General features: G+C 44.6%; 1 protein-coding gene across 1 annotated transcript in view; it reads right to left on the bottom strand.

Annotated features, from left to right (window-relative positions):
• The window catches only part of MAML3 (mastermind like transcriptional coactivator 3), a gene marked incomplete at its 3' end in the record, with an annotated part of 271,284 nt that extends 247,466 nt beyond the window's left edge, over positions 1 to 23,818 (bottom strand). The window contains exon 1 of the mRNA XM_081876069.1: positions 19,349 to 23,818. Within this exon, the coding sequence (XP_081732195.1) occupies positions 19,349 to 19,813 (465 nt within the window). The 5' untranslated portion in view covers positions 19,814 to 23,818. The remainder of the gene's footprint in view (positions 1 to 19,348) is intronic.
• Between the last annotated feature and the right edge of the window lie 257 nt (positions 23,819 to 24,075).

Here is a 24,075-nt window from a genome sequence, read left to right as displayed (position 1 = left end):
CTCCTATTCAAGGTAGTCTGATGATGGCTGCTGCTGAAACAACATCCCAGGTCCGCTCTTAGAAACCAGAAGACTCAATGCACAAATTTATTTCCATTGTGTAAGAAGACAAACATTACTGGATGTCATTGGGGTCTCCAGCCTAAGCCCTAATGGAGCTGTCCAGGGTGACACTGAAACGTTGTCTTGCCTTGCCTCCGTACTGCTGAGGCCATTGCTCAAAACATATACAGTGGTACCTCTGGTTACATACTTAATTCGTTCCAGAGGTCTGTTCTTAAAAATGGGGCCTCCCGCTGTCGCCGTGCCACCGCCACACCATTTCTGTTCTCATCCTGAGGTAAAGTTCTTAACCTGAGGTACTACTTCCGGGTTAGTGAAGTCTGTAACCGGAAGTGTTTGTAACCCGAAGTATCACTGTACCTTGTTCCTCCTAAAATCCGAGATATCCAAAAACATGCTGAGCAAAGAATTGGGTCTGATGCTCCGTGTAGCTTGTTTCAACTCATGGCTAGCAAGAGCATGATAAATTATGCAAAATCAAGGAATATATGAGCATGTTTTAATTTTGAGGTAACCCAAAAGCAATTTGGTTCCCCTCTCTGTCCCTTTCCCATTATGTGCTGTGTTTTTTGTTTTAGATTGTAATCCTGAAGGCGGGGACTGTCTTGTTTAAAGTGACTGTATGTTAGCCACTCTGGGAGCTTTTATGGCTGAAGATAGGGGTGCAAATGCTCTAAATAAATAAATTTCAATGGAATGTATTCCAATCCACACATTTAGAAAAACCAGGAGGCATGGCTTTCCAAGGAGTGTAGTTTTCAGAATGCAGAGGAAGGACTGAATATATTGCTATGTTAAAAAAACATACTCCAGCTTCTGGTAAGTGGAATGCAGGTCAGTGGAGGTCAAACAGAAGTCTTCTCCAAAGTGCTACTTTCTTTGCACAGAGAAGTTTTGTGGTTTTGTGTGTGTTTATTAGGGAGGGTATTCAAACATGTAGCACAAATTCATCAAGTCTTACAAGGGCTGTACAAGAGAGTTTTCCTGTGTGGCAGACCAGCTCTTAATTACAAGTATCGCAGATAAGCAACAGGTGAAGAAAGAAAGCAAAGCCCTATTCATAAACTAGTTAGCCAAAGAACAAAGATAAATTCATCCACTGGGAAATACAGTATTTGTAATAATTTGATCTTCCAAAATGTTTTTAAAAGTAGAATGCTAGCCTTGTTAAGCTACTGCAAATTAAACATAATTTTCTTGTGTACATTGCGAATACCTATAAAAAAACATAATCTGTGAAACACACCTTAGTTTTCATTATTCATCTTGTTTATAACACTGAAATTACAGGGATGGAAATGAAACAGTTCTAATTTAAGTTATTTACTTCAGGAGATGGGCTAGCCTGTCACCAATAACTCACTAACAAAGCATGCAATACATATACTTGCTCTATTCATATTCATTTGCATGTGATGAGGTGAGTGAAGGGGAGACATGAGAGAGGGGTCTAGATTATGCCTGGTGTGGAGAAAGTGGACAGGTGTCAGTTTCTCTCCATCTCACTTAACACTTGAACTCAGGACCAGTGGTCAGGGATAATGGGAGTTGTAGTCCAACAACGGCCGGAGACCCAAGTTTGAGAAACACTGTATTAGACAATTATCCTCACTATAAATAGTCCCTGTCCAACATATGAGAGTTATACCAACATATCTGAGCCAGTGTTAGAAATTAGTCGGGTACAAGATGCACTTTACTACTCGCATGGGTCCAATTGCAACCATGTGGAGACCTCTGGATGCTAGTTTGGCGACTGACATTTCCATCTGGCTGGCCTGCCTTTTTCTCAGTTAATCCCCACAACAACTCTTGTGGGGTAGGTTAAGAGTGGCTCAAGGTCACCTAGTGAGCTTCATGACTGAGTGGGGAATCAGACCTGGATCTCCCAGGTCCTAGTCCCATATCCTAACTGCTACACCACATTGGCTTCCTAGAGTACTTCTGCTATGGGGCAACTCTATAAATTAAGGAAGTAAATAAATATGGGGAAAGCAAAATGTCACTTGGAGAAGGATCTGAAATATTTTCCTTGAAGTTTCAATTTGTTTTATCCTGGATTGTAATGTGTTAATGTGCTGTAAACCACTTTGAGATTTTTTCTTTATAATATAAAGCAATATAGAAAAGAAATGAATAAAAATAATAATAAGCCCCACTGCAAAAAAGGCACCTAGACATTCCATTGTGTGACCGTAAGCCAGGTTTAATGTGCCTTTTGTCAATTAGCTTATACAGTGGTACCTCTGGTTACGTACTTAATTTGTTCCGGAGGTCCATTCTTAACCTGAAACTGTTCTTAACCCGGGGTACCACTTTAGCTAATGGGGCCTCCCGCTGCTGCTGCCATGCCACCACCGCACAATTTCTGTTCTCATCCTGAAGCAAAGTTCTTAACCCGAGGTACTATTTCTGGGTTAGCGGAGTCTGTAACCTGAAGCGTATGTAACCTGAGGTACCACTGTACTGTATATTGCTCATTCCACATGCCTACATTTGAAATTGCTAGCTCATAATATTTCTCTGCAAGAACTGTATTACAGCAAACAGCCAAACAGATCAGATAGGCTTTACGTTTGGTTAGGGAAGGGCACATATGTTCATGATTCTGCACTCTCGTTTACTGTCTAAAGGTCAGCTGGAAAGGAACAACTGGAGAAGGAATTCTGGCAGCAGTAACACTAACTTCTGATGTCAGAACACAGAGCTTAGTCACATGGTAGAGGAAAGAGTAAATAATAATAATAATAATAATAATTTATTATTTGTACCCCGCCCATCTGGCTGGGTTTCCCCAGCCACTCTGGGCGGCTTCCAACAGAGATAAAAAATACACTAAAATGTCACATATTAAAAACTTCCCTGAACAGGGCTGCCTTCAGATGTCTTCTGAATGTCAGGTAGTTGTCCATCGCCTTGACATCCGATGGGAGGGCATTCCACAGGGCGGGCGCCACCACCGAGAAGGCCCTCTGCCTGGTTCCCTGCAACTTGGCCTCTCGCAGTGAGGGAACCGCCAGAAGGCCCTCGGAGCTGGACCTCAGTGTCCGGGCAGAACGATGGGGGAGGAGACGCTCCTTCAGATATACTGGACCGAGGCCATTTAGGGCTTTAAAGGTCAGCACCAACACTTTGAATTGTGCTCGGAAACGTACTGGGAGCCAATGTAGGTCTTTCAAGACCGGTGTTATATGGTCTCGGCGGCCGCTCCCAGTCACCAGTCTAGCTGCCGCATTCTGTATTAGTTGTAGTTTCCGGGTCACCTTCAAAGGTAGCCCCACGTAGAGCGCATTGCAGTAGTCCAAGCGGGAGATAACCAGAGCATGTACCACTCTGGCGAGACAGTCCGCAGGCAGATAGGGTCTCAGCCTACGTACCAGATGGAGCTGGTAAACAGCTGCCCTGGATACAGATTTGACCTGTGCCTCCATGGACAGCTGTGAGTCCAAAATGACTCCCAGGCTGCGCACCTGGTCCTTCAGGGGCACAGTTACCCCATTCAGGACCAGGGAATCCTCCACACCTGCCCGCCTCCTGTCCCCCAAAAACAGTACTTCTGTCTTGTCAGGATTCAACCTCAATCTGTTAGCCGCCATCCATCCTCCAACCGCCTCCAGACACTCACACATAAATAAGGAAAACAAGGGTCATTAGTTATAGCTGGCATTGTAAAAATAGCACTTCTGGAAGCCACTGCTCAACCATCTCCAGAGTTAACTTGTCCACACATCTTTTGAGAATATGTAAAGAAAACACAAAAATCAACAACTGGAGTTGTGAGCAATCTAGGAAACAGCTGTAATGTGTTCTGCAGTGAGATAACTGTAAAGAACAATGCAGGAAAGCAGTAAGCCATTTGTTACTGCTGTGCCAATTAGGTGAAATTTCATGGGGAAAACAGAAAGCAACAGCAGAAGAATCCAAAAGTACTTCTTAAAAACAAACAAAATCTTTTATTAATGCAGGATGCCTTGCTTTGGAATAAAAGGTGGTGGTTGTTTTGAATCCAGTTTCAATCCACAAAAAAGGAGTACACCATTACAATTTCATTTTTCTTTAGATGTGTACAATGTAAGTGATCACTGACCTACAGTAAATGGTGTTGTTGGGTTGTTGTTTTTAAGCTCTTTTGAGACAATATACATGGTGATATGATCAAACTGTCCTAACTGCACTACTGAAGCTGCAAAATGTACAGAACAGACAGAAAACCCAGTCTGTTTTAGCCTGCTCATATGGGACTTGGTGTCTTAGAAACAGTTATTTTTAAGACAGCAACATAGTATTTCATTTCAGGGAACTTAACCATTAAGGATCCACCAAAAACTTTTCTTATGAAAAGACACATAAAAAGAGGCATGGTGATATTTTTTCCCCCCTCTTCCTTTTTAAAGCAGTAAGGAGGAGACTTTGCCAATTGCAAAAGCAGAAGTGTGTGCCCTTTGGCTGCTGTTTACAGATAGTGTGTTCGCCTCCAAGCCTCAGATACTGTGACTCATAACTTTAAATCAAAATGCGGTCTCCCTGCAGAACAAGCAAGAAAACCCATTCACTGCCAGTACACTCTACAAAAAGAGAAGCACTATGTTCTTTCTGAAGCACTACTTGTGCCCTCCTATCAGCCAAGAATCAATTTGTTTCTAAGTAGTTCAGAAAAGAGGCGAAAAGATTAACTGAACCATTTATTGGCTCTAACTGTAGGGTGAGATATCCTTACTCTAGAGTCCTTGAACATTTCCACTGACTTTTTGGCCCTTCGTTTGAAGTGAAAATGGAATTTAGTACAATGAAGTATATCCGAATTATCATACAGTGAGCTAGCTACATTCCAAAATACCATTTTTTAAAAATTCTGATCAAAATTCCTACAACAAAGGGATTTTTTTTAGCACCAAGAAACAAAATGTAGCAGCTCTGATATATAATTATTGCTTTAAAAAAACTGCAAATTGTATTCAGATTTTTTCACATTGCAACCTCAATTCTTGATTAGCTATGTAGAAGAAATGCCTACACCACAGAGCTGCTAATGAATAAGGAGCTTATTAAATTACAAGCTGTTATATACGGTAAATAACTCATTTTTTAAAAAAGTTCTTCCGTGCAAGGTGAACTCTTGTACTAATGGACAAACAAACCAAATATTTTACCAATCCCCACCTGCTTCCTTCAAACCCAAAACACCACACCCCCTTCTCAAGCATGTATTTAATTATTTCTAGTCAGTTTGAATAATTTGTTTAAAGTTATGGGCCTCTTCTTGATTCTAATAAGTAGGCAATTCTTTATGGTAAAGGAGGTGGCATTACTCCACCATTCCCACTGTCACCATATTACCCATCACGAGAGAGTGCATTGCTATGAACTGTGCTCATAGACAGTAATAATAAAGCATGTTATCACACTCCTTTAAAATCAGGACAGAGGACATTTCCCCCAAATGTACAGTAATTCTTCCTTACAGATTCTAGACATAGAGAGCCCGGCTGTCCAGAGAGGAATGAGAGCACCATTAGTGGTGCAAGAGAGACCTTGGTACTGTTTAAAAAAGAAAGAAAAGGGATCTGAAGCAAGTCAAACTGCTTCTCAGCCTTCAAGGAAGGTGTGATGTGCCAAGGCATTAATGAAAAGGAGCAGGCTCTTTCAAAGTCACTGTTCTTGGACAAAAATGGATTTGTAATAGAGAAAATTGTTGAGTGGTCATGGAACAGGGCCTCACTCAAGGTTATCACTTCTCCAGGCTGAAATGATGTTGCATCCCATCACAAATACTGGAACCTACCTCCACAGCTCTAACAACATATTGCATTTGTATTTGTTCAGTTCTTCAGACATAAAAGAAAATAGTCTTGAAATTACCATGTAGTGTTAGTACTGCAGAATATTTTTTTATCTTGTCACCACAGTTTATTATATCTTCCACTCACAACATTCTCCAGTGTCATACTTAAGTTGGAGTGGCTGTAATAGCAGCTTAGTTGTGTGAAGATTTAAACATGCACATTCATTTCATGCACAAAAATGGTCCCTCTGAAGCCAACTACATCTGGAATGCATACAGCTGGCCTCTCATGACCTGAATCAGACTGTTTCATTCATGAATAACTTAAGTCTACTCACAGTCTAAAAATGTATGCACTTGTTTCATACTTTCTAAGTTGCAGAGTTATATGAAAAGGGTCCCCTTAGTAAAACCCACATACTGCCCCTTACCCCAGGCAATAATGAATGACTATCCCCATTTGTTAACTTTCAGCAAGCAGGTGTTTAACTTTCTCTTGGTGGGCGGGGGGGGGGAAACGAGGGTAATTTGCCTGACATAAAAAAGAAACTTGCTGGCAATATTGCACACTCACTGCATTATTCCACTAAAGTTAACACATGCCAAAACTGTAATCAGCAAGATTTAGCAGACATCTTACACTGTGGGGAAAAAAGTTCCAAAATGTACATAGGTGATGCAGGGAAAATCCACAAAACCGAATGTGCAGGGATCTATTTCCAGCTTTCATTGATTTCCTGCCATATCCATGCAGATTTATAATTCCACATATTGTTTCCACAGTCTTCCTCAGATATATCCCCCTGGGGGGGGGTGATGGTAAGTTATTTTAGAACCAAGGCAGCTTCAGTTCCTTGAAAGCAAAACAATGTTCTAGATTCCTTAAATAGTAAGGAAATCTTATGCAAGTTTCTTGGAAATGGTGATGCATCGTTGTTTTGTAGACATCACATATTTATTTCTAAAAATATAACACATTTCACCTCCCAGGCAAAGGACCATACCAAACTTAATTGCTGAAAAGAAACAGTCTGGGTGAAACCCCACTATAAAAATTCATATTCAAAGTTTAGTTTAGCTTCTTTCATGTGCAAGAAGCATGGTGGAATCGACACTGAAAACAAATTAGCTAACTTCTGTGCTGATGTTGAAGAAGTAATATGATAGGACTGCTTGCTGTTTAATGCCTGTTTTTAATCTGAGAATCCCCAACCCTTCATCTCGGTGGTGTGGAACCTCTTTCCTGTCTCGGGAGTCATCTGCTGGGGCAGGGGGCTAAAGTAAGTGTGGTGGTTCCAGAGTCAAAAGTGGGTGGAGTGCACCCCATTCTCCTTCTCTTCCCCCTGCCCTGTCCCAAGGAGGTTGCTGGGAAAGGGACAGAACGCACTTGCCAGGTCTCAACTGATCACTTGCAGATGACTTTTATTTCCTCCTGCTTTGATCCATCCATTTCACCACCACCCCTCTCCATTTTCCCACTCCTGCCCTTCTCTCTTCCTTCCTTCTCTCTTGCTTTCCTTACCCGCCCTTCATCATAAGGTCCCAGGACAGGTTACAACAATATAAAAATGCAGTATTAAAGTCAGTTAAGACAATTTACATGAGCATGGGCCTTAAAAGGGTATCGGGTGTCAAAGGCCAGGGTACTGAGGCGAGTCTTCAGCAAACAATGAAAGCTATGCAAGGAAATCATCATACACACCTCTGTGAGGAGGGAACCACACACCCTAGGGACTGTCACAGAGAATGCCCTCTCCCGAACCACTCCACATTGCCTTCCCAAGTGCTTTTTCTCCCAATGGACTATTATAAGTGGGGAAATGTGGGGTGCTTTTTTTAAAAAAAAAACCCACACAACAACTCCTCTATACTGGACACTGGAAAACAGCAGCCATGTGTAGGGAAAGGGTAAGGCACTCCCCCCCCCCACTGCTCCTCGGATACCAACCACCACTTCAGAAGTGGCTTTAGTCATGTAAGTGGGTGCTGATCTACTGTTAACTAAACATGAACCTTGGCTTCAAGGTTTTCACTCTGAATGCCTCCCGTTTCCTTCTCTGGCAATATCAGGGTATGTGGCATGCGGCCAAACAACTAATCCGGGAATCGAGGCTTGCTCATTAGGTTTTGCAGGCCTCTGACCGAACGTAACATAATGTTCCGAGGTTATGCAATAGAAAGCAGCAAATCACACAGCAGTTGAATGAATAATGCTAATGAAAACTTCTGTTAAATATTATGGTGAGGGGGAGAATCTGTCCTGCTGCCTTTGCCCGTTCTGCCTTCCATTTAGATCTCTAGCAATACGGTAGACACTAGTTTTGTCCAAGTGAAAAACAACCCGATTCTACTGAGGTACAAACTAGTGTATAGATTTCAAATTGAACTGACAATATCTTAACACCTTCAGAGTGCTGTGAAGAGATAGGTTCGGATCATATCTGAGAGTGCTTCCAAGTTGTTGTTTCTCAAAAAGTCAGGCTTGCCAGTTATTCCTTGTTGATTTCATGGTATTCCTCTACCCCTCTACTTTGGTACTGATAGCACTAAAGGTTGTACCAAACTTTTGCTGTTTTGTTGTCATGTTCACAAAGCACCCTCATAACTCTTAATTCCGTGGGGGCATTTATCTGAACAAGTAGTTAGCAAATTTTCTTATACTAAACAGAAAAAGTACATTTGTTCGATAGCAATTATCTTCAGGCTGAGATTGTATTTTTATATAATAAATAACAAGGAGGAGGAATGTTTTTTGTAACGATGAACACACTAAATGAATCATGAGTACCTGTCAGGCAGGTTGTATAAGTAAGGTGGAAGAAGACTAGGGAACTTTAATAAATAAGCACCCTTTTAGGCCTGCATCTGTTCTGCTGTTCTCAATAACTAAGTGCATGTGTGTGCGTATGGGCCTGCAGGAGATATCAAAGTGAGAGCTCCAATGAAAGAGAGAGAGAGAGAGAAATAATCCTTAGTACAGATGAATAATAGCATATTAGACAATATATGCCCATGAACGAGTAACTAAGATATCAGAATATGCTCAAGACAATAACACAAAGTATATGAAACCTCAAATAACACTGCCATTGTCATTGTTATTTACTCTGGGGAAAAATTGGTGGTCATACAATACTTTCTATTTCAAGTTGCAGAAATTGCCTAATGGGGCCTAGATGCAAAACAGTAGTAGGAAAGTATTGTGTGAGCTTATCCTTGGAAGGTCAAGGCACAGACATTTGTTTTATTATTTGATAGTCATGTTTAAGGATCCTTCTATGGCACACCTTTAATTGGATCTACATTTCACTACCAGCTGGTTTTCATTATCAGCCACTGTGACATAGTCATTAAATCAGGACGGCACAAGACATTTCGGCACTTGAGGTGAAACACAAAATTGCACCCCCTCCTCCCCACAAGGGAAGAAAGGGTGATCTACATCAGGAACAAGGATGGAATAAAGATCTACACTGGGATCTGCTGCCCCTGTGGATCATTATGCCTGAGGTGGTTACCTCACCTCACCTCACCCTGCCCTTGGAGGGTCAGCCACAAAATGCAATCAACCATCTCTTAGCCTAACCTCCCTCACAGTACTATGAAAATTAAATGCAGTGGAGGGATAACCATGTCTGTCATCTTGAGTTTCTAGGAGGAAAGGTGGGATAGAAACGTAATAATAAAGGACACTATTAGCCTGACAAGTTTAAATTGACAGTCCCAGAAAAAAACCCAATCCCTGAACAACTGAAAACATCAATGCATGTTGAGAATCATATCATTATTCTATATACTAATTTGCCGCAATATTTGCTGGCATATGTCTGAAAAATTGGGGGAGGCAAGTCTCTCTCTCTCTCTCTCTCTCTCTCTTGTCACAAAATTCAGCTGGAATTGTCATCATTCACAAGTCATTGTCAAGATCCTAGAGAAAAAATCCCTTTCATACGTATTGCAATCACTTATGTTCCTTGAGAACCCCACTCTGAGATACAAGGGACACCATGGCGTAATTCATATATAACAACATTCCAGAGTTGTTATATTGTTATAAGAGCAGGCAAGTGCAACCCTCAAGCTTGCACACTTGCACACAAGGAGAAGGAATTAGAAGTGTTAGCTTCTAGTATATGACAAGCCACTGTTTGCCAGATTTGATGGAAAGGGCAAACTATGATTTACCACAAATTAGAAGGGCAGGCTTACAATCTCTTCTCCTGGCACATGAAAAACACAGCACACTGAGACTCACCAAGGCTCTCAGGAGAACAAAGTTTGCCAGTACATCTGAACTAAGTCAATGTAACTCAAAAAGAATCTTTCCCCATTGACATCTATATGCTTTGATCAAGCCACCTCATATTGTGTGATTACTGAATAAATATATGTGTGTGTGTTTCTGTGGAACTGATCTATGTTCATTTCCAGTTCTCATTCCCTAGGGAAACCTAACCCAATCCAGTCCTACAATAGCTGCACCATCCACTTCCAAAATTCTGAGTAGCATTTTTACAGTTTAAAGCACCCATAAAAGGCCATGATGTTTGAATTGCCCATTTCACTGCCCATTCACTCAGTTTGGCGAATTCATTTGCCACTCTTCACAATCCCTTTTTTTTTTAATGATGCTGAACTATTTAGTATCTTCAGCAAACTTGGCCACCTTAACAGTTCTGATTGACAAGAGAACATCTCTTACCCCATGACTGCTAAGCTTTCTCAGGAGTCTTTGGTGAAGTACCTGGTCAAAAGCTTTTTGAAAGTCTTGAGTACCCTTTGTGAACTGGACCATCTATATGCTTGTTGACACTCTCAAAGAACTCTAGCCAGCCCAATGCCTAGTGATATTCAGTTGAAGAGTGGTATACAAATTTAATAAATAATAATAATTTTGACTTGTGATTATAAGCAAATATTGATGCTAGAACCAGTCAAACAAGTTCTGCAGTTTGTGAAGTTAGATGCAATGAAAATGAAAGAACATATATACAAGAGTTGCTAGGAATAACATAACAACACAGGAAAACTAATGAGCACAATAGTAGTAGAAAAGTGCAAGAAACTGGAATGTGAAAGATTTCAAATTTAAAGCAGCTAGACAAACCATGTAACAGAAAACTCAATCAATCGTTTTATTTGCATGCCGCCTTTCCAAAGTTAAAACAATGCTCAAGGTGGCTTACAGCATCTAAAAAATTACATAACCACAAACAAAGCAAGAATAGTGATAAACAATATTAAAAAGTACACAATCAAACTGAAAAATTGCCACATAAATCATAAGATCCAAAATATAGATACAGTGGTACCTCGGGTTAAGTACTTAATTCGTTCCAGAAGTCCGTTCTTAACCTGAAACTGTTCTTAACCTGAAGCACCACTTTAGCTAATGGGGCCTCCAGCTGCCACTGCGCCGCCGGAGCACGATTTCTGTTCTCATCCTGAAGCAAAGTTCTTAACCCGAGGTACTATTTCTGGGTTAGCCGAGTCTGTAACCTGAAGCGTATGTAACCTGAAGCGTATGTAACCTGAGGTACCACTGTACAAAGATGCTGTTAACAGCTCCCCTAAACAATACCCCAGTTCAAGATTCTGTTCAGCAGTCTCAGCTGTTGTAGCTGGAGTCAGTCAGAGCCCCACCCTCCCAGACCAGCTGGGAAAAGGCCTAAAAGGCAGGGTACAGGTCTTCCAGGACTCACAGTCAAAACTATGCCAATCATCCCAACCAATCCACAGAAGAGAACTATTGGCGGTCCATCTACATTTCCTACCTGGATTTACTTATTACTTTACCGAGAACCTTGCTGAACTGCTGGACCACACCAGACAGTTCCCTGCTATTAAAATGGCTCTCCTGACAGCACTTTCCCTCCCAGTTACAACATGCTGAACCGAACAATCCTTCAGCACTTTGCACAGGCATGGCTAAATTCAACAATGCATGAAAAGCAATTGTCTGGCTTGTTTGTTGAACATCCAGAGAGCAATGCTGAGGACCCATCCCAAGGAGAAATTTATAGAAGTAGTTATTGACTGTTTTGGCCAAGAGCCTCAGAGTCTCCCATTTTTGTTTCAATAGCAATCAACTTTGTAGTATATTTTCCTTTATGTTACGTGTGGACAGGAATTAACAACAACAACAAAAGCCTGGCTACTTTCTGATCTTATATCTGGCACTCATCACAGCCAAGGGAGATTCTGTGTAAAAGGTGAAAAATTCAGCCTTAGGGGTTTTTAATTTGTTTTTCAGAGTCTTAAAGTATTGTTGTTCAATGGACAAATTATAGCTCTATGTCTTTCTGGTGCCTTACTCTGTTATTGTTCAATGGACAAATAGAGCAATTTGTTAGAACTTAGTTCAGAAATATATAATCCCATACACTATAGTAAATCACTATTGTTTCTTGTTGCTGCTCTTCAGCACCATGTAATAGTGTGTGGAGTTCAGAGGTAAGTCAAATACCTGTACTTAAAAGTCATGGATCTCTCTGCCCGTCCCCCCAAATTATTTCTGCAGACACCTATACCTCCTGTTGATTAGATATAGCTAAGTCTCTCTCTTTTGCCTTCTAAGCATAAAACTAACTAGGCCCACTGCTGGCTCTTCATTCTCCTCTCTGTTTTTATTGCCAACTCCAACCACTGATTTTTCATCAAAATTGGCCAAATCTGCATCTTCTGCTAAACTGTTCATGCCCTAGTTATTTTTTCCTTGGACCACTGCCACTCTGGCCTTCCTTCCTGTTCTCTCTCACCTCTTCAGTCAACTCAGAATATTCCTGCTAAAATAATCTCTTTTTCTCAACACATCACCCTTCTCTGCCTCTACGTTGGCCCCCAGTTGCCTTTTACAATGACTTTAGCCTCATCCTTGTGTCTAGTTTTTCTTTCATCCCATCCTCCTTTTCTCTGCATATTCCATGCTGTGCTCTTCCTGGCTGCAGGCAAAAACCTACCTTCTTTCGGAAGCATAAATGCTGCTGTAAGTACTTCCAATGAAGACTCCATAGCTACCATAATTGTAGCCTCTTATAAAACCAATCAGGAATCAGCACAGTGCTTCTCACTACCGTAGCACCAAAGGCTACAATCTTCTGCACAATTGGCCAGAAAGAAGCCCAACTGGTTACTTCTGAGTAAATATGTCTGGTTCAAAGGCAACAGTCCTATGCACAGTGACCTGAAAGTAAGAGCCACAAAACTCAGGATCAAACTAGATGCAAGAGTATAGAATCATAAACTGCAGAGTTGGAAGGGATCCTGAGGGCCACTGAGTTCATCTACCTGACCCATTAGTTCAAATTCATATTTGCTGTACTAATGTAACTAAACAGTGATGTTCAATTTTGGCAACAAATGAGGAGTAGTGCAGAAGTTTCCCCCTATTAGCAGCTTAACTCCTGCAGACTCACTCCCAGAACACTTTGCTTTCACCTAGCTGGGCTTATTTCTGGTACTGAAAGGTGGTATCAGGGCCCAGCTGTGGAAAAGTAAGACAGACAGAAAGAGAGATTCCCTTGCAAACCTTTGCAGTTAAATCTGCACCCACCCCATGTTTCTACATATATACACCAGATGTGAGGCGGAACTCACGGATAACCACATCCCCCTTGACTCTCAGCGGGAGTTACTTCTGAGTAAGCAGCCATATGATGAGGCTGTCAGTATAAGATGTCAAGGATACAGTTACAGGAAGTCTTTTAGAATTTGACAAATTACAAACCAGTACAGAAGAGCAGAACTATAATAGGCCATCACATGGGCATGGCTTAACAACATTAAATAATTTTTAAGATGGTTTCTAATACTGAAGCACATTTGCCAAATATCTAAGATGCATTCAGCAAGCAACACAGTAGGAAGTGAGAAAGCAGATTAGCTAAGAATGGGAATGAGTAGATGTTTCTTGGAACTAGTTTGATGATGAGCAAAGGAACATTTTGGAGGAATTGCAAGTTTACCATCAATAACTTTTAAACAAACCTAACTAGCACAGTATTAAAACATTTCTAGTTATGTAATAGAGAAATTAAAACTGGCTTTCACAATGACTAGGCTGGAAAATGGATAATACTTAATAAAGAAATGCAAGTTTTTATTGTACAATTCTTATTGTGTTTCCTAAATTCATTATTCGCTGCTATAGCCAAATGAAGAAAATGTTTGGTGATGTTATTATTAATAAACAAATCAAAGATTTAGCAAAATCAACTATACATCCCCTATCAAGTGCTCATACCCAAACCTCACAAAACTGGGATTAAATGGTTATAAATTTCTCTGAGGTAGGCTATTCAATAATGGTATTTTGAATTTTTACCTGTGGTTATTTTTGGGAGGGAAGGGTCTTTAATAAAGTGGACCATTGGCCTCGCTTCAATTCAGACAAAAGCTCACACACAAGGACTTGAGAGCTAGCCCCTTTGAACACATGGGAATTTACTTCCAAGTAGACATACAGTTTCTGCTGTCAAGTGACTTCCAGTTCAATCCTATGCATTATTTCTGTCTCCACCTTACAAACAAGGTGTGACAAAGGGATGCATTGCACAGTAAATATGACAATAGAAAATGACAAACATCTGATGATGTTTATTCCAAAATTAAACTGTTTAACTGTCAGTGGAACATATACGTTGAAAAATGTGTTCTTTCTTCATGCTGCTAAAGGTGGGTGTCAGCACAAACTAAATGGAAAGGTGAGAAATCAGCTTCCCTCTGGAAGCTTGAGAAAGTTTCCCACCCCCCTCTCCAAATTACCATTCCTGGTGGAGATCTTGTAAACTGAAGGAAAGTATGGAATGACTCACAGTTGCACATCACTTTGGGTTGCCCTGACAAATTTAATGAATAAATATTAAATAACAATAAATGCAGCTGCCCCCAGGAAAAGCAAATCCATCACCATATGCCTAGACACCTTTGGGCTGTTGGAAGCCTTAGGTACATCTAGTTAGACCAAGGATTGACATCTGGAATGGCACAGATTCCCATCCTTAATTTAGAAGATTAGGTTTGCCAAGATGCACTGAGCATGCATGGAGCGTGCAGGTCCCTGGGTGTGGAAATGAGGCTGTACTGACTTTCTATGAGAGATCATCAACTTTTAAGTTTGAGGTGCATGCCTTTGAGGAAAACATCTACAGTGGTACCTAGGGTTGCACACGCTTCAGGTTACATACGCTTCAGGTTACAGACTCCGCTAACCCAGAAATAGTAACTCAGGTTAAGAACTTTGCTTCAGGATGAGAACAGAAATGGCACAGCAGCTGCGCAGCGGCAACAGGAGTCCCTATTAGCTAAAGTGGTGCTACTTTTCCCCCAGCACTTGTCAGTCAGTACAACAATTGGGGAGGTCTGTATTCATCAAAGATCATGTATCACTGATTGGAAGGAGGACACAGTTCTCATTATGAAGTCTCACAAACTGGATTCAAAGACACCACAAAAAGCTTCACACCTTATCCTGGCAACTTCCTTCTCTTCTTTAGGGAGCTCCCTTACACACTGTTGAAAACCCCAATTCTCTCTTAATCTTTCTACAAATCCTAACTATATTGCTGGTGAAACCCTTTCTCTATAAGCACATTGTTGATGAAACTCTCTCCCTTATTTAAAATGGCTGTAAATAACACTGCATTCTAATTTTTTAACCAGCAAAGCACACACTGATCTGGCATGCTCCAATGATAGTGGAAGCCGAATGCAAATATCCCTAGCTGTGGATTTCATACTAGAAGTAATTTTAACCAAGAGAGTTTCAGATACTCACTGCAATCCTATCCATGTATATTCAAACACGACCCAATGAGTCCAATAGATACTACTTCCAAGTGTGTATGTATAGGACTGCAGATTTAAACAAGACATTAATTTTTATTTAAAAGGATGTGCTATAAGCTAATATTTCCAGGATTTTGCAACTTACCTGTAACTGCAACAAATCCAAAACTTTTTTTAAAAAGGTATTTTGGACCCCAAAAGCAAAGCAAGGTTTATTAACTGTCAAGTGAAGAATATGATCAAATTATTGGTGTTTTAATACAGGTCCTATCAAGGGAAATCAGTGGTTTCTTATCAAAACAGATGTTACAACACCCACTTTATTGTTATTACTGGTGGGAAAGGAGCCATTCCAGGGGGGAAATCTAGACCTGTCCAGCACATCAAAAAACAAACCACCCTCTTCTGCCCATGGCAAAGAGATTCTCCAACTTTGACAAGCCTTTCCCAAATCCCATCTGCAAGCTAGAGACAGAGAAGGAAACTATTGTTTCACTAGTGAGTCAGTACCGCAGCTCAAAAGAGGGGGGGGGGGTGGAATGCGAAAAAGGCTTTTGTTTGCTTGCTTGCATGAACTCCCTGCCCAAGTCCTCCCGAGTGCGCCACTGTGTCGCAAGCGCAAGCTCCATTAGGGAGCAAAGAGCGTGAAACAGCTTGAGGACTGAACCCAAATCCTATTAGAGGGCCGGGAAGGGCCAAGCAGACGGGCAGCTGAACAGCGCCTCGTCGGCTTCCTGCTTGCGAGTAAGGTGCCTCCCTTTGTGCTTTGCTCGGACTCGTCTGTCTCTCGGCTGTCTCTTCTCCCCGCCAGTGTGTGTGCGCGCGCGCGTCCGCAGACCGGCTCGCGCTCCAGGTCGGGCGGGAGGAAGGCGGCGGCCGCGTAAGGGGGGGGGGGCGGTTATTCCTGTGTGGTGAGGCTGAGCGCTTTATCTGCCTATCTCACCCCCCCCTCCTCCTCCTCCTCCCGGCTACACTGGAGAAATGCCCCGCTGTCTCCAACAAGGGGCGTTCCCTCTCCGGCTGCCTTTTCCCTGGAAAAGCAGGGAGGCGGCAGCAGCAGCAGCTTCCTTCTCCAACCCCCCACCCTCGGAGGGAGGGAGGGGGGAGTGGTGGTTTCTCCAAGCCTGAGGAGGAAGGCGGCACGCCGCGCAGCAGCGTTCGCTTCCAGGAGGGCGCACTTTGGGCTGCGTTTAAGCTCTTCCCCGCCCCCCCCGGCTGAGCGCTCGATAGAGCAGACAAAGCGCCGCGGCAGGCGGGGGGGGGGGGAGAGAAGGTGTAGCAGACTCCGCCTGCGGGTCGCGGCTGAGCCGGCCTTTCGCGCGCCGGTGGGAGGGGCCGAGGCGGCCCCGGTGAACTCAGGAGGCGCGCGCGCGCACACACACACACACACGGACGCCGGGGGGTGGGGTGGGGAAGAAGAGTCCCACATCAATAAATGGTCCTTCTCTCGACAGGGGAGGAGCCGGCGGCGGCGGCGGCGGCTGTCTCCTGCAAAGTCCGCGCCCGTTCCTTTCTCTCCCTCCCTCCGCCTCCTGCGCCGCCCCACTCGCCCCAGCTCCTCCTGGGCTGCCACTGCGGCTGACCCCGCCGTCAGTCCGCGCCCTCCAGGCCTCCCACCCAACTTCCAGCCGGGGGAGGGGAGGGCGGCTTTGTCAGGCAGACGCCAGCTGGTGGGTGGCTTGCCGAAAAGCTGGGCGGCGGGGAGGTTCCGGCTCGCTCCTAGCTTAGGGCGGCCATAAGGGCAGCAGGAAGGCAAAGGGACCTTGCAGCCGCTTCTCTCCAGCTCAGCTAGAGCAGCAGACCTTTCTTAAAAACGGAACCTTGCGAGCGGCTGCCTAAATCTAAGCTCCACGTCTTACTTGGGCAAACATTCGCCGCGCGACCTTGTTCATGTTTACTCGAAAGTAGGCAATCACTTTTTTTAATGGGGGGGGGAGAGTGACAACTCAGTCCGTGTGCTTCAATCCGAAGCGCGTTTACCTGGGAGTAAGTCCCACTGAGTGTAGTTGGACTTATTTTTGAACACACCTGCGTAAAATCGTTCCTGTTTGAGGCTGGGGATTAAGAGGGAGCTTCCTTTTAATATACATACTGTATACATATTTCAAAAGAACACCGTATTTTAGTAATTGGTTGACTAGGGCGCAGCAGAAAAGCCTTAGAGCCGCAACCCTGGTTTAGGAGAGCTGCTGCAACAGAATAAGCCAACAAATCCGAAAGAGCGACAGCAGCCCAAGTAAAATAATAATAATAAAGAAAGGAATGCCCTCGCCCTGCCCTCCAGCTGCCCCTGAGACCATCTGCCTGGATTTCGGCAAGCAGCTTCCATCGACACAATCACTGCGCCACCAAAGGCAGAATATTTCACAGCTCTCCATAAACTCGATTAGCTTTACTCGGCTACACCTACTGGAAACCAGGCACGCTGGAAGCAGGGACTGACAACAGATCTGTTAAAACAAAAACAAAAAAAACCCTGACCGCTTCTCCGCTCCCTTCACTAAAGCTGTCGGAGGGCAGTCGGGAAGGTAGAATGGGTGTGGGAAAGGGATTTCCTAATCGATTTGATCAGAGCAGCTCGCGGCAGACGATCCTTCCCGGACGATTTTCAAGGGGAGGGGCGCTTTTAATAGGGACACGTACTGACTATTTTGTTTTAAGACAAGATCTGTGACCCGGCGAGTTCTTGTTTAATTTCTTTTAACCATCTGGGTGAGTGTGAAACGCCACTTCCTACTAGTAGTTCTTACGCCACCGGCAGGTTAGCTCCCGCCCCTTTGCTGTTCTCTTCTAAGCCTCTTAAAAGGCCAAGGAAACTTTAGAATTACGAAAAGGAAAGAAAAGGGGGGGGGAGGCAAGAAAGAAATGCAGCCCAGGCGGCCGCTGAGTGGCTGGGGCGAGTTTGGAGAGACTTGATTGGTCCGCTGCACGCCGCGCACACTCACGCGCCGCCGCCAGCCGAGGAGGAACCTGCCCAACTTTTCCTCCCGAGGGCTGTCACTCCCGCTCCGCAAATCCAGCCCACAAAGCTCCCCCTCCGCTGGATTTAAAGAGGCAGCGAGCATCCTTGCAGACACGCACCCACGCTGGCCGGAGAGATATACACGCGCAGGCACACGCACGTGCTTTCCCCCTGGTCTTCCCGGCGCTACTCGACAACTGCCTACACAACAAGGGGGACCCTCCAAGCGCGTCGGTTCTCCTGTGTACGTTTTTACGCCGCTCTTCCAATGGCACGTGAAACAGCCAAATGCACAATTCATTTGTTTCATTGTTTTGCGCCGTGATCGATGCAATGATACCTGTGAGCGACTGGGGGAAGTGGGGGGGTGAGAGTGTGTGATGCCGGCAGGTGAAGAATCATTACCTGAGTGATCGATCCAAGTGGCAAGCGAGAGAGAGAGCGAGCGAGGGAGCGTGTGCGCGCGGCTTAGCCACCCCCACCAATGCAGAGGCTTCGACAACTCCTCTTCAAATAGTCCATTTTGCTTCCTGGATTCCCATATTAGTTATAGGACCAAAGTTTCCTCTCTCCGCCCATTCCCTGGCTTCAGCCAAGCATCCCTCGCTTTCTCTCTCTCTTTCTCTCTCTTCCCCCACCCTCCTCCCCAACCTCCTACATCCGCTCCGGCGAGAAGGGAGAACTCCAAATGAGAAAGCGCCAGCCCACAAGTGCTCCGCAGCCGCCCTCCAGCCCCCTCTCGCCCGCCCCCTTACCATGATCAGCGTGTGGTTCCTCTGCTCGGCCGTGGCACACTCGGCATCTTGTTGCTGCTTGCTGCTCGGGTGCTGCTGCTGCTGCTTGCTGCCGCCGCCTCCGGCCCCCGATTTCTTGGCCCTTTGCTCCAGGGTCCTCTGGTAGAGGCTCACCGTGTCCCTTCGCTCCAGCTCCAGCTGCTCGGCCTGGGCTTGCTGGTACCTGTTCTCGCAGTTGACGTGGTGCCTCCTGCAGCCCTCGATGCGCTGCCTCAGCCTCTCCACCACGGTGCTGTGCTTGGGAACGCCGCTGCTCCCGTTAGTGCCGCCGCCGCCGCCGCTATGAGTAGCGCTGTTACCGGGAGGAGGGCCGTGGGGAGCGTTGTTCACGCCGATCCCGGCCCCGCCGAGGCTGCTGCTCAGGTTATTGTTGAGGCAAAGGCTGCCGCCGTTCGCGGCAGCGGCGGGGGTTGCAAAATCCCCCATCCTCTTCTCCGCGCACACTATTTTGGAAGAACTTTTCCCCCCTTTGAGAAGCGGGCGCCACACGCCAGGCACAAACACGGGGGTCTTCCGGGGGAAGATACTCTTTTAACGGACCATGGGGGAGGGAGGCAGCAGTTCCCCAGCGAAATGTTTTGGGGTTGTTTGGTTTAAAACAAAATACCCCCCCAAAAATTTAAAAGCCTCTCTCCCTTCCTTGTCGATCCTCTCCGGCAGGAAGAAAGCTTCCCCCCGCCCGCCCGCCCGCCCCCCACAAAAAAGAAATAAATTGCCTAAAGAAAATGTTAAAAGCCGAGACCCAGGAGGCGGTGCTGCGAGGTTATCGCCAGACACAATCAACAAACACAGGAGGAATCCCAACAAACTGATCGGTAGCTTGTTCGGTGGCAAACTCCAGGGAAGGAAGATCAGATCAGTCCACCTTTGAAATAATCCATCATTTCCAAAACAAATCCCGGACCGAAAACCTCCTTGGTCTCCCCCATGTATGAAAACGGAGGAAGAGAGAGACACGCACCCACATGCGTGCAAAACAGGCAGGAATCTCTCTCCACGCTCCACACTTCTACACACACACAACACACACTCGCACAAGACACCTACGGACATACACACCGGGCAGACAACGCGCACACAGGCACCCCAACATCGCACCCCGCGCCACCGGGCGGCAGGCAGCGCCGCTTTCTTAATTGTGTTTTCTCTCTCCCGGGGAGTAGGGGGAAAGGAAAAAAAAGTTTGGGTGTTTATGCCGCACCGTGTTCTCAAAAGTACTTTGGCTGCTCAGTTGTATTTTTCAACAGGAACCTAAAAGGAAAAAGGAAAAAAAACACACACACAGCAAAAGCAAATCCAGCTGGGGGGAAGTCAACACGTGAACAATCCGGGGCGATCTGCAAAAGTAGCTCGCTGAAGTATTTGCAGAACGTACGCCGAGCTGCTACACACGCAGACTGCTCTGCTCTGCTCTGCTTGCTGCTTCTCCTCCTGCCACCATCACAATGATCAAGTGCTGTCCTCCTCCACCTCCTCCTCCTCCTCCATGCCAGCGGAGTGATACCAGGACAAGAGCGCTCAATAAACAGAGCAGCAGCAGCAGCAGCCGCCGCCGCTCCAGCTCCTCCAGGCCGTGAGGCAGACCCGGGGACAAGGTGCAAAATCCGGCCCGGACCTTTCGCCAGCAGGAACGGACACGGCGATTCCCCGCCTAATTCCCCCTCCGGCTCCTAGCCACGCTGCTGGCGGAAAATCAGGGACTGCCAGGACCGAGCGAGAGCGATCCGAGGGGGAAGCTGGAGAGGCAGGCAGTCAACTTTTGACCTGGTCGCGTGGTGCGTGTGCGTGTGTGTGTGTGTGTAATACGCCTGCCCTGTGTGTCCGGTTTCCTTTTTCGGCGCGAGCTGAAGCTCTGTATCATGCTGGCCTAAATTGTTACATATTGCATGGTATAGAACCTGTGCATGATGATGACCACAGCAAGTGAACGGCAGCTTCCTAACTCTCCTTGCCTGACGTTTACCACGTGGAAAAGTCAAGGGGAAGAAAAGAGGCTGGTGTTAGAATTAACCCTGATACGCCTCCCTCTACCCTCAATTCAAATATCCGAGGGGTGTTTTTGGGGGGGGGGGATGCGGTAGAAGCACAGTCCTTGATTCACTCACTGGAAAGTAAATCTCATTAATTTGTTTCCGACTAAACTTATTTGCAAGTTGAATTTAAAACAATCCCAGCCCTGTATAGAATGTAGGTGCCGGACACAGTATAGTCTACTGAGTTACACGAACTTGCTATTATTGTTACATCGATAGGCATACCATATACTGTGTGTATACACACGTATATACACACACACACCATTTCTGTCCACAGAACACTTTTGTGAAGTAGGTTAAGTTCACCTATCGCAGTGCTACAATTCCCAGCACCCTTACCAAACTATAGTTCCCATGGTTCTTTGCAAGGGGAGGTGTGTGTTAAATGAATAGTGTGGACACAGCCATGGAGTGAGAAGCCCAAGGTACTTTACTGCCTTGTAACACCTTTAAAAAGGGAGAGAGGAAGAGTGAGATCCATCCATTATGCAAGGGAACCTACAATCTAAATCAGAGCAAAGAGGGAATTAAAGTGCTCCCTAATCTCTCAAGAACGACTATAGGTAACAAACACAGTGCATGAAGTTGGGTGGTGTTTGACTGTTCACTGGTTGGACCGCTGATTAAAAGTAGTACAGTAGTTAAGAAAAACTGGTGCACTGTTCGCTTTATCTGCTTGGAACTGACTGCACAGCTCTTTAGGAGGCAAAACACAAAATATGTCTCTCATTCACCTTTTCCACTCTTATTAGTTACTTAAAAGACTGAACAATGAGAATGATTCAAATAAGGGCTGATGGGCAGCATCCAAAAACAGGCCAGAACTTTCTATTTTTAACAAAACAATGTGAGGCTCAACATTTTTTCCAAGAGAATAGTGGGTATTCGCATGCAGAGCTGCTGAGAATTGCCATGATGAAAATAACTGAGGAAGCAGGGTATTTAGCCCATCTCATAGGTAGTCACATTAAAATGCAACATGATAACATTGCACTCAATAGTACAGTAGTTGCAATCCAGGGGAGGGTTTCTGGTGCCTTAAGGCTGTCATCTTAAACAGGCACTAAGGAATGATTCTTACTGAACTCTGTGGCACTTACTTATGAGTAGACATGCTTTGGCTCCAGCAAACCATCTGCTTAATCCTGTGGTGATAAAAAACTATGTTAGTTGGACTACACCAGAGTAAGATGTACAAATATATTTTTTCTGTTACCTAATAATCCAAATTGTATTGATTTTTTTTAAAAGAAAGGTGGGATATAGATACTATAATATTAGGCTGCTAACAAGAATTATTTGTATGTGTATGCGTGCACATTAGGAAATACAATAAAAACTGAAAACCACATGCAAAAACACAGCCTAGGGAGTGCATTTTAACTGTAGGGTTAGCCAATCCCCAAAAGTCCTTCTAAACACGCTTGTTTTCAACAGACAGTAAAAACTAGGCAGTGATGTAAACCAAACAGACCTCCCTAGGCTAGAAGTGAGCCACCACTGAAAAGGCCCTGCCTCATATGGTATAGAGCAAGACTTAAAATATTGATCTGAGTGTGCTGGGTGAGAGAATACTTAGTGGATCCCGTGTGGCATGGTGGTTAGAGGATCAAACTAGGCCTAGGGAAGCCTAGGTGCAAATCCCTGCAAATGTCTCTCTTGGTTGTTGTGAGGATTAAATGGGGCAAAACATGTATGACATCCTGAGCTCCTCGGAAGACAAAGGAAATAAATGTGAAAGGAAACACTCTTCCGTTTTCAACTGCATGGCTAAAACAATCTCCAAACCATTTTAAAATGAACAACGTAGATTCATTTAGTGTTGAAGAACAAAAGCCCCAAATCCAGAATGTAGCTGAAAGTGAATATTATTTTGTTCTCATATTATCCAATTATTGAATCGGTTTTAGTCATTTCCATGTCTAGAACTGCAGACAGACAAAGCCCAAGCTTTGAAACCCCTGTCTCATGCTTGGAAAAGACTTGACCTTCTTTAGCAATGGCAACATTATTTAAAAAGTATTAATTTTCCTCCATATTATTTCCCACAGAAACTGCACTTCGAAATACAGAATCATTCTTAAAGAGAGACTAAAGACTGTTGTGATTTACCCCAGCCATCACCAACTACTTTCGTGTATTAGGTCACAAACCTAACCCCAATCCATCCTGCTGGAGTGGGTTCAGAACCAGTGGACAGTCTCTGGCCTCTGCCCATTGGAGGGGGCCTTTGCCACTGCTGAAGTCTCTGCTGCAGCCAGAGAAAGTTCCGTGCCAGCAATCCTACCACTGGCAGAGGGGGCCCCCAATGGGGCATGGTGTGGTGGGTGAGAGCTGGGCTGGTCAAGGATCCACTGGTTCACCTTCCAGAGCGGGGTCCCATTGAGTCATAATGGGAATACAGTGGTACCTCGGGTTAAGTACTTAATTCGTTCTGGAGGTCCATTCTTAACCTGAAACTATTCTTAACCTGAAGCAGCACTTTAGCTAATGGGGCCTCCTGCTGCCGCTGCATCGCCGGAGCACAATTTTCACACTGGACAGAACCAGATAGCAGCACCGCACATTTGCTGTCCAGAGTGCTGGTGGTGTGTAACAACTATATGAAAGCAATAAACAATAAGTGGCAAACTATAAAGGCAAGTAAGTTGG

This window comes from Podarcis erhardii (assembly GCF_964252035.2).
Source record: "Podarcis erhardii genome assembly, chromosome: 9".
Lineage (NCBI taxonomy): Eukaryota > Metazoa > Chordata > Lepidosauria > Squamata > Lacertidae > Podarcis > Podarcis erhardii.
Note: the sequence above shows the minus strand (reverse complement) of the source record. Positions and strands in the feature narration are given on the sequence as shown.